General features: G+C 36.2%; 1 protein-coding gene across 6 annotated transcripts in view; it reads left to right on the top strand.

The window, feature by feature from the left end:
* LOC143292975 (Golgi-specific brefeldin A-resistance guanine nucleotide exchange factor 1-like) overlaps nt 1-8,300 on the top strand; it is a 233,267-nt gene extending 224,967 nt beyond the window's left edge. For all 6 annotated transcript variants that reach the window (XM_076603709.1, XM_076603706.1, XM_076603708.1 and 3 more), the window contains exon 39: nt 6,978-8,300. In XM_076603709.1, the coding sequence (XP_076459824.1) occupies nt 6,978-7,025 (48 nt within the window). In that variant the 3' untranslated portion in view covers nt 7,026-8,300. The remainder of the gene's footprint in view (nt 1-6,977) is intronic.
* The last annotated feature ends 3,876 nt before the right edge of the window (nt 8,301-12,176 follow it).

Here is a 12,176-nt window from a genome sequence, read left to right as displayed (position 1 = left end):
GCAAACGAAACGATCCTATCTTCAACACCCCACATCCATCTTTATTTCCTTATTTTAAAATCATTATTTAGATCTGTCAAAGTTTCAGACTTCCTCTATGTTTGTCGTGACTTTCAGGCTTGTAACAAAAATGCTAAAAGCAAATTCTGGTGAAATATTTTCGGCAATCACTCTGGACAAGTCCATTTCTTTCGACAATTTGTAATGGGCGGATCAAATACGCATTTCCGCTCTGAACAATACAAGATTTTCTTGTGTTCAGGAGCATGCAGATTTGCCCACAGCCCTATGTGTGTGTTTATATGTATGTGTATGTGCGCGAACGTGCGCATGCATTCATGTGCACACTCACCATGTTTTTCACACTTACAGGGAAAATACATGCGCACACGAACACACACACACACACTTTGTGATCTTACTCCCTATTCAGATCACTGCCCCTTGTCATTGAAGATCAATCATCCTATCCACAAAGAAATTGGCCATAGGTTACAAAATAAATTACATGTTTCTATGGAAGAAGGTGATAGTCATGTTAACAACCCCTTTAAAGCCTGAACCGGACTATAAATGGCGGGCGATTTGAATCAAGCCAGTTTCTCACCAGAGTCTGACACTGTGACGTCGGTGAAGGTTTATTCAAAATAAAAGCCTAATAAAGCTACGGTTTGGCTTCATTTATGGCAGAGAGTGAGATTTGCCTAGCAGCTTCCAATCTAGACCTGAATTGACTTTGGAAAGTACAAAATGTGTCAGCTACACGTAATACAAAATTTGAATGCAGAGAAAAGGGGCGCAACCGAAACCTTGCTCTCGGGAGTTAAGACTTTAAGGATATTGCTTTTTCTTGAGATGAAAATTCCAAAAAAGAAACTTTGGATAATACTAGCATCACCAAAAATGAAAAAACAATTAAACTATATTAATGATATTTTGAAGACTCCACTTTCTAACAGTACCAGTACAGATTCTATGATAAATACAGTCATAGATGAATTCACACAAATATTGCAAGACGCAGCAAAAAATGTCTTACATGCACAATTAAAAAGTTTAGGAAGATAAGGCGACATAATAAAAAATGGTTTGACAAAGAATGTGTTGTACAACACAAGGAATTGAAATCAATTCTAATGCTTTAAACAGATACCCATTTAACAAAAATCTACATCAGAAATACTTTTATAAGAGAAAACTTTATAATAAAATGATTAAGAAAAAAAGGAGAATGTATAAATCAAAACTAGTCGACTCGTTAAACAAAGATCTAGCTAAACAAAGATCCAAATACATTGTGGAAAAAAAAAACCGAAATGGTTAAAATCAGTGGAAACGCATCAAAACACACAATCCCTGTCAGTTAAAAGATGGATTACCCACTTCTATGAACTTGTTGGAAACAAAGTTGGTATGGATGAGGAAAACCAACATACCATTGATAATGGGATGAAAAACGGTTTTAACAACGTGGATTGTAATAACTCTAGTTTAGATAATGATATATCTGACATAGAAGTAATAAAAGTGTGCCAAAAATTGAAGAACAACAAATCACTGGGCATAGATGGCATCAGAAATGAGATAATTAAAGCTGTCTTACCAGACTTACTTCCCACAATCAAAACAGTACTTAATTATGTTCTAAATACTGGATGTTATCCAGATTTGTGGAAACATGGGATATCTGTTCCAATTCATAAAGAGGGCAATAAATCAAACCCAAATAACTACAGAGGAATAACTATCAATTGTTCTTTAAACATTCTACTTCTCCTCAACAGCAGATTAAATGATTATTTAGAATCAAACAATTTACTTGTAAAAGAACAAGCTGGATTTAGAAAAAAAAGGTTTTAGAACAACGGACCATATTTTTGTGTTGAAAAAAATAGTTGATTACACCATAAAAAAATCAAAAGAACAAATTATACGCATGTTTTGTAGACTTCAAAAAAGCTTTTGATAGCATTTCACATGTTCACAAAACTAAAAGAAATAGGTATACGAGGTAGGTGCTTCAATTTGATAAAAAGTATGTATACAGACACAAGTCTGCACCCATAATAAAATGGATTCTCCCCTTCAGTCCATGTTTGAAGAGGAGTACTACACTGAGCCCCCACAGTATTTAATATATTTATAAATGATACTGTTGATTGGTTCCCAGATACCAGTTCGCCAACAGTTAGTCATTCTCAAAACAAAAGTATCTCTTGTCTTTTATATGCTGATGGCTTAGTATTACTTTTAAAATCTAAACATGGCCTTCAGCTGAAACTAAACCAGTTACATTTATATTGTAAACAATGGGGTATTGAAATCAATAGAGGCAAAACAAAAGTTGTCATATTTTTTAGATCAGAACCACGAGCTCTTATGATTTTGTTGGGTTTTTTTGGTTTTTTTTAATGTGGAACAGAAGTTATAGAAACAACTGAACAATATAAATACCTGGGAATAATATTCCATAAATCAGGCAGTTTTGAAAAGGCTACGGAACATCTAGCAAAACAAGGTAATAAAGTTTCTCATATTCTTAAAAGATATTTCAAGAATGAAAACATAAGCATACATATGATATCAAAATTATTTGATAGTCTCGTTTCACCAATACAGATGTATGGAGCAGAAATATGGTTCCCCACTTATGAAAAAGCAGATGATACTTTTACCTTCGACAAACTATATAACCATTGTTCATGAACAAATTTCCTCATGAGCATGTTCATTTAAACTTTTTTAGACAAATATTGGGAGTCCACAAAAAAGCCACAAATTTAGCAATACTCGGTGAAATAGGTAAATACCCCTTGAGTTTAAAAGTGATTTGTCAAATAATAAAATTTTGTTTTCACATAACACAAGCATGAGAAAATTTGTATATCAAAATTGTGTATGACGACATGCATACAGAGGAAACAAAACAGCAAACATGGATTAATTTTGTTGAAATTATATTACAGAATCTTGGTTTAACTCACTCAGTACGGCCAGTCCTCTCTTCTCCTCTACACAGACCCCTCGGATGTCCAGTGGGTGTCTGAATGACCCAACCTTTAGCTTCCGTCGTCAGAAATGGTATTCTTTGTCAACATTCACCTCTTCAGTATAAGAGCCTTCCGCTTGCAATATTTTGATGATGGAAACTGGGGTGAAACGCTGTTAACGTCGTCCCTTTCGCCGTTCATGTGGAGAGAGTTAAGACACATTTGGAATAATCAGTCAACATTCAATATTCATAGACTTAGCCACGTTATAATGAATAAACTAGAATATGGATATGTTTTATACTGGAAGAGAAACAAATCTGAAAATAAATCTTCACTACTATTTTATAATAAATTTACTCGTAAATACAGAACCGAACCTTATTTGCTTGAAGGATATCTTAATTATAATCAAAAACAATCATTGTGCAAATTAAGAATATCCTGTCATGATTTAGCAATAGAAAAAGGTAGATAATTTAACATCCCGAAAGAAAGGAGACAGTGTGTGTACAATGTCAAACAATAGAGGATGAATATCATTTCTTAGATGACTGCGAATTATACAAATAATTTAGAATAGAATTCATTCAAAAAATCCAAAAAATACTTTCCAAATATTATTAAACCCAGTCAGCTAATACTGGAAGACAAACTTGTGGGACTGTTTGGGAAATTTGTCAGTAACTGCTGCCAAAACTGCCATAGTGTGCAGGAGTGATTCAATCTTTTGTTCAATATTTATCTATTTTGTTTTGCTTTTTTTGTGCGTGGTTTCATGTTACTTTGCATGTGTCTTAGAAACCTTGCTCAGGTTTAATTGACATTAAAATTGATTCTGATTCTGATTCTTTACCATCATTCATATACACAAACATATACACATGAACGTTCATAAACCGCACACGTACACGTGGGCATGCACACAGGCACACACGCGCACACACACGTACACGTGAGCATGCACAAAACACACAAACGCGCACATGTATGTACATGCACGCACACACGGACATACACACACACGCACTCTCACTCCCTCAACCACTTTCACACACTATCTCCATCCTGTCAAGACCCTGGAACTGTTGGTAGGGCTTCATACAAACACATGATCATCACTTCAGTTGAAACATTCAGTGGATTTGATTCCAGGCCATAGAGACTATTAATTGAGTCTATGTTCCAGGCTGATTTCATGTCAGCTGATTATGTGGCAATACACAACATGACTGCAGTCAGTGAATGTTAGTTTGATCTGGATCTAAGCCGAAGTTCCAAAGATTCATGCATCAGGTTATGGGCATGAAATATTTGAACAATCACTGTCACCTTGGGTTCTCTTGTGGCTGCATGATGTCCTTCACTTGCCATTCTGGTCTTTGAGTACAGAGAGAAAATAAGAATTTTCCTTTGCCCTTGACATATCGAAATCTAAAATTTACTCAATTCTGATTCTTCTGACACCACATATATGTTCAGGAAAATTTTTGTTTTAAAGTTACAAGCAGACAAATATGTGGGTTTTTCCATGTGGCTGAATAATCTGTATTGCATGACATCACTCCTCCACTTGTCATACTTGCTTTCGTTTGAGTAGTGCAGAGAGAAAATAAGAATTTTCCTGTGCCTCTTTCATATGCAAATTTAAAGATTGTTCAGTTCTGATTCTTTTGACACAACATATGTATTCAGGATAATTCTTGTTTTTTAAGTTACAGGCACACAAATATGGGGGGGGGGGGGTTCATGAGCCGATTTCTCCATTTCTACTCCTCAGGCACAGGAACTTAGAAAACAAGAGAAGCAAGGCCTTCAAGACTCACTTGTGATACACTTTAAAAAAAAAAATTCTAATGGTTGAAATGTGTTCTGTATTTGTTATTATAAAGCTTTGGGTCAAAAGAAAAAGAAAAAGAAAAAAAGTCCTAATGGCAGATTCGAACCCCGCGTGTTTGGGTGAGAAGAAACTGTCTTACCCATTACACTGTTGTGGCTCCTGAACTGACATTCAAAAATATAACATTTAAACATACATTTTCAAAGGGCGATAAATCGATTGCGGTATTCGCAGTGAGAATGCTGTTTAAATCATATTATTCTGGTGTGTCTTGGGCATTCAAAAAATCTTTAAGGGCAATTAAAAATTCTTTTTAAGTCCGCGATAAAGGAGACGTGGCTATCCCAGCAGTCACACTGCAACATTTAGCCGTTTTCTCTGGATCTAGATAGATATACAAGTTAAGTTACACCTGGTTGACACGGTCGATTCAATTTCTCTTTTATGTTCATTCTAGTTTTATAGTTTTAAAGTTGATATGAAAATTGAGTATTTTGTTAAACTAATAACATGTACAGCCAAGTACAAGTACTTCTAAACGTCGTATGAAGTGAAAGGGACTTCATTTTGAGAAAAGTCAAGATGAAATTTTTACGTTTCATCAGTTCAAGGGTATTAACTCTCATGGTTTATTATTTTTAACTGTGAATTCCGACTGATTCTGTGGATATTTTTATGGCAGTTTGGGGCATAATCCAGTAAGTGATGAAGCGTTCACAAATCTTTCTCTGAATAAATATTGAATGGTCTCCTTCTCCAACTTTCCATTACATGTTATCGTGTATTGTCGATTGAATATAGGATTGAACGGGCAGGTCAACAACTTGAAACAAAATGGCGTTGTTCGCATTCACGAAGAATATGAGCACGCGCTGTGAATTGATTTTTGCCCATGACCTTCAGGGCTCAGCCAATAGATCTATAAAGTCCACTCATCATATCGATTTTAGTATTTTCCGAAAAAGACCACTTGGGCGAATGAACATAGTGAAAGCCCTGTACACCGAGAGTAAAACACACAAGCATTTTATGTATTGAGTATAATTTCAAAATGTAATGTTTAAGATGAGAAAGATCAGTTTAAAGCAAATTAAGCCCCACAGCATTAATTACAGAGTAATTTCCCTTTTTTACTATCGGCACCAAAGACATGCAAAATAAATATAACTTCCATGCTTAGCAAAAAAAGTTCTGTTTGAACAAAAAATGATAAAAATGACTGCTCATGTTGTTGTGTCAGAATATCAGATCAAAGTGCCAAGTTTAGATAATACAAAAAATATAAATATAACAGTAAATTAAGTTTGCATATAATTTGGCTTCTTTTTTATTTTATTTTTATTTTTATTTTGTACCCATCCCAGAGGTGTAATATTTATTGTTTTAAACAAGATGACTGGAAAGAACTGAATTTTTCCTATTTTTATGCCAAATTTGGTGTCAACTGACAAAGTATTTGCAGAGAAAATGGCAACGTTAAAGTTTACCACGGACACACACACACAGACAACCGAACACCGGGTTAAAACATAGACTCACACAAGTGAGTCAAAAAAAAATTTTTTTTTTTTAAACTTAGACAGGTAGATCCATTCTGTTTCTGACTCACTTGTGTAAACAAAGTGAGTCTATGTTTTAACCCGGTGTTTGGTTGTCTGTGTGTGTGTCTGTGTCTCCCTGGTAAACGTTAACACTGTGTATGTATGTCTGTGTGTATATATATATATATATATGTAGTGTGTGTATACATGTATAGTATGTGCAGGCTCACAGCAAGCAGCCAGACTCCATGGGAATCAGTACCTATTTTAGTCTGTATGAAAACATGTATTAGAGGGCAAATGGTAAAAAAACACACCCAAAAAACAAAAACAAAAAAACCCACACCCTCAGATGGGATGAAAGAGATTACAGAACAGTCTGTAAATAGACATTCTTTGGTTGTTTTGTTCTTCTCCTATGTTTTTTTTTCTCTTTCTCTCTTGACCTATCCCCTATCTGTCTCTGTCAGATTCTCCTTGAATCATTCACTCTGTATGTGATCAAGAGAGAGGAGTTGTGAATGTGAGAATGAACATTGATTTAGCAGACTGTATACATTTTAGGATGACAGAACTTAACTCAGTATGGTTTGTTCATTCATTCAGAACACAGTGGAAATGCCAGAGGCACAAAACATGGATGTTCCACGATAGCGTTTCTTGGTCTGGTTGACACCTGTGGATTGTTTCAACTGGTGATTGTGAAGAAGACTTCTGTGGTATGTGATAAAATTGTCTTTATTTTTCAGACATTATTAGCCAGCATTTGTGAAGATTGGGATTTGGTTTGAATTTTTATGGAAGATGACTTAATGCTCAAGCTGTTGTTCTCTGTGTAGATATAAGTGGTGTCTTTTGAAAATTTCCTCTTTGGACACCAAGGTGTATCCAGTTTGTGATCAGTGCATAAGGTATGTGGCAGCAGGTCAGTTATGACAGTGATGCAAACAAGGGTGTTAGAAACTGTTTGAGCCATTTTTGTTTTTAATTCCACTTTTGTTTCTTTTACCTTCCTAATCTGGTAGCACTGTTGGTGAATGATGCATATATGCTTTTCTAAAACTGTGTATTGTCACATGCTTAAGATGGAATGTTACTCCTGTGATTGACACGTAATAGTATCTTTGAGATTATTTAGGTTTAGGTACAGAGCCAGTCTGAAACTAGATATGTGATATATTAAGTCTGTGAACACTTTTTCTGTCCTAATTGTTACACCATTATTTAATGAGAATGAACATGTTTTCCTTTTTTTCCCATAACTTATATACAATAAATTTGGGGGTTGTAATGATAATATAGAATTGTGGGTTAAACTCTGTCTATATTCAGAGTTCATTTTATTATGAATTGCCACATTAAGAAAACAGATTAAATCAAAATCCTCAGATTGATTGGTATATGTTTACTGATTCACGGTATCTGCAATAAAAATAAGGATATTATGGTATGTTTTTGCTGTTGTTGTTATTATGACTGGTTTTACCTGTAGACACTGAGACGGATTAGACTCTGGGACTGGATTTGTATTTTTGAACATATGCTTTATAATTCTGTAACTGTGTCATGGATAAGGGGAAGATAACTGTGTCTTGTTTATTATCCATGAAGAATACAAGTTTCAGCTTAAGTTGTAGTAAGAATTGTATATACCTTAGTTGTGTGTATTGTTATAATGAAAATTAACCTTGACAACAGTGAGTGTTCACTTTTCTGAAAGTTCCCAGTCCCATTTCTGTGCCCTGTGGAAGTCTACATTTTATGTGTTCTTTAGACTGCACTTTACTTTCTATGAATGAAAGATACAATGTTAGAGTTTGACCAGGGGGTGCATGTTTATTGTTTTCAGAGTTTGTTTGGTAAAAAAAAAAAACGTTATGAAAGCAAAGTGGATAACATTGATTTGGTGAAAATACAAGTGTCAGAGGACTGGAAGTGTGTGCTGCCTTGTTCACAAATATCCTCCTGGTGGTGATAGTAAGAAGTGTGTGTGAGTAAAGATGTCATTACATGCTATAGGCTGATTACACTCTGCGCTGCCCCTCCCCCATCTCACATATTTGTACACACAGACATACTCACACATTCATTTGTGCGCACACATACACACACAGAGAAAATATCTAGTCTGCGTCTATCATTAACGGGAGACTCCATCAGCTTGACTTAACCAACTTTTTGCAGATTGACTTCAGCCATGTGGACACTGGATGACTTGCTGTATACAGAATGGATCTTCAACTTGTCCTGCATAAAATTGATCCTTAACCTGTTAACTCTCTCCGAACGAAAAACATAAAATGTATTCAGTTTCAGACAACGGAATGGAATAGCATTTTCAAGAAATAAAAATCCATCACACACTGTACACATGATTTTGTGATTAGCCAAGCAGAGTGCGCTATTCTGGGTCACTCCACAATCGAATGGTATGATTGGCCAGCCTGCCATGTGTGGCCCGTATCACACACACGCTGACAAAGTCACTGACCGGTCGTCTGCTCATGTGCCAGCCTGTTAGCGAAGCGGGCTCTTCTCAAAATGTTGTGGAGCGAACAAGGCAGCAACAGCAACGTTTTAGGGTTGCCGAAGTACTTGAAATGCTACAAACTGAAGAGTCGGACATTCAAGAGGTGGATGATGACGAAGAAGAAAGTGAATTTAATGCAGAAAGCGAGCATGGGTATGGTGATTCGGGGTGAAAAATTGGCAGTATTTTCTACATATGGCAAAATTGTAAAAATAAGATGAGATTTTTTTTTTTTTTTTTTTTTATGTAATAGCTCAACACGTAATAAACCAGTTCTGAAAGTTTCATTTTCTTACTCTGTATTTTTTGTAATTTTTTTCCAAACCTTTACAAATGGGCCGTCTGTGGGGAAAAGCAAGGGAGAAAACTTGTCGTCCCGAGTGAGTTAACTGCATGATGAGTTAGCCTATCATCAGACTTTCCTGAATTTTCCTTCAACCAGCAAGAGAAATTGCATTTTAACTGCTGTCCAGCCTAGAAGAAAACTATTGCAGTCATGAATAAATATGAACACAGTCCTTATATGGTATATGGCGTAATGTGTGGTTTATAACGTTGACAAACTGCCACCCCATTCAGCATATACCATGGCTGATAACACCAGCCTCATTGTTCAACTCCAGGCAAACAAAGTGTTGACACTGCTTGGTCAGAGTTTGACGCATGTTTACACTAATTACAGATGCAAATATCATGAGCCTGATAATGTTGAAACAGTTTGTATGCAACATTGTGGGAGTAGTCAAGGGGGCATAGGAAAGGTAAAATGCGAGAGCCATGATAATATCAAAGCTGAAAGGAATGCCAAAGAGAGGAAGGATCAGGGACTTCAGTGATAGCACACAGTTTGGAATTTTTCAAAATGTGTGCAATCTTGACAGATTTTTTGCTATCTTATATCAGTTACAGCATCTTGGATACTAGTACTTCATTTGATGGGTTTTCTTTGTTTTCATGCTTAGTGTTTTTTGTTGTTGTTTTAATGTAAAATTACACAGCCAAAATTTACTTTGCTGAAAATTTCAAAATCATACTCTAAACATACCATATCTTTTCAGAAGTGCTGTCAATAGAAAGCTCACTCACTTTCCTTTTAGAAAACACATAAGGTTTATGTATTTTTACAAATAATGTTGCCTGTCAAATTTATTTTAATTCATACCCCATTTTCACTATGTATTCCCTGGCAGAGGCCTTGCAGCAGGAGTTATATTTCCCTGACAGTAAACAAGTTACTGAAAATAAAGTTTGATTCAAAATATTTCAAACAAACAAAGAGTTAAGTTACTCAAGGAGGCGTTACAATGTTCAGACGATTCCATATAGTGATATACACTACACAACATTTGCTAAGTAGTGTAACCCAACGCGCTTAGTCAGACCTTGATGAAATATACATAAATAAATAGATATAGTGGTTTTAATGTTTTCAGGTGCATGCGCTGTTGGTATTGCTGCACACATTCAATGATTCATCACTAAAGTTGCAATGTTCAGTGCATTTGACTCCAGCCTTTTCTGAAATTACATCAGCCAATGATGCGACAATGCACTTAATAATTGCAATTAGTACACGTTACTTTTATCTGGGATCTAAAGCCAAAGTTAAAAACATTCATCAGCATTACGGGAAACATTTCTTGTTCAAACACAAATGAGGCTTTTGTCTCTCATTTAAACATTTACTGTCATCGTTGACTGCTCTCTAGTGGCTAAGTCACTCCTCCATTTGCCATTTTTGACTGTTTGAGAACAAAAAGAAAATAAGAATTTCCCCATGCTTTTTTCATATAAAAATTTACAGTTTACTTAATTCTAAATCTTTTGACACCACATACGTGTTCAAGATAATTCTTGTTCAAAGCAGGCAAATTTATGGGTTTTTTTCAAGAGCTCCATTTGTTCTTTTCGAGCACATTAACTGAAAAATTTATAGGAAAAAAATTATGACAGATCAATTATGTTTTTTGTATTTTAGTCTGTGTTGTTTTGTTTTTTGGGTTTGTTTGTTTGTTTTTTTTAACTTTCTGAAAGTACATAAATGTAAAAAATGATGTATTCCAACCTTAGCCAGATTTTCATATAGTATACACACGCATACACACGTACAGATATGCAACAAATGTACAGTTTCACAGATATGAAAGCACAAACAAATGTACACAGGCCCAACACTACATATAAAAGCACACAAGCCTGACACATAAACACCCCCAACCCAATCCCCATCTCCCACTTTGTCCTACCCCTACGCCCCCCACCACCCACCCACCCCACTCCTCCACCACCCACTCCGCACACACATTCCTACGTATCGCAGCTTCCAGAACACAGACATACACACACACACACACACCTATACCCTGCACTAAGACAAGCAAATAACGGGTGTAATTATGAAACCAAATATATCTTATAACTTGCAAAAATGAAATAGTTAAAATCTTTTCAGTAGGACAGCAATTTCCACGATGATATTTAAGCATTTGGTGATCTCGAAAAAACAGGAAATGGAGACGCCCATAGGCACGTGTTTCTCGCTAAAAATAACAAGGGAATCTCCATGAAAATTGAAAGTGGGTCTGCAAACCCTCCCTATTCCTAAACATTATGCTGAGCCCTCACCTAACCTCAGGCCCATAACTACAGAGTAGTCATTCGGGGAAACCTGAGGACAGCAAACGCAACCTCCCTTCTCCATCTGTCTCTGTCAGCAGCAGTCAGCAGCAGCTCACGTGTATGGAGTCCGGTCCATTCTTTGATGTTCTCATGCCAGTTCTTCCGCTGTCTTCCTCTTCTTCTCCCGCCCTCGATGGTGCCTTGCATGATTGTTTTGGACAGACTGGTGTGTCGAGTGTTGTGCCCAAACCATATCGGCTTGCGTCTCTTCACAGTTGAAAGGAGAGGTTTCTGAGGTCCAGCAAGGTTCTTAATTCTGCTCCGTACATATTCATTGGTCCTGTGCTCGATCCAGGAAATTTGAAGGAGCTTCCTCAGGCATTTGTTCTCGAAGGCCTGGATCTTCCTTTCAGTTTCAGCCATCAGTGTCCATGCCTCGCAATCATACAGTACAATGGAGACCACCAGGGCTTTGTAGAGTTTGAATTTTGTGGAGAATTGGATGTTACTTTTCCACACTCTGTTCAGTTTGGTCATGGCTGCGGTGGCTGTGCCAATACGAATTCTTATTTCTGCTTTGCTGCTTCCATCCTTGCAGATTCCCCTTGTATATTAATATATAATTGATATGCATCAAGTACTGGTTAAGAATTGTC

The sequence above is a fragment of the Babylonia areolata genome, chromosome 18, assembly GCF_041734735.1.
Source record: "Babylonia areolata isolate BAREFJ2019XMU chromosome 18, ASM4173473v1, whole genome shotgun sequence".
Classification (NCBI taxonomy): Eukaryota; Metazoa; Mollusca; class Gastropoda; order Neogastropoda; family Buccinidae; genus Babylonia; species Babylonia areolata.
The sequence above is the reverse complement of the archived record's forward strand: the minus strand, read 5'-3'. Positions and strand labels throughout refer to the sequence as shown.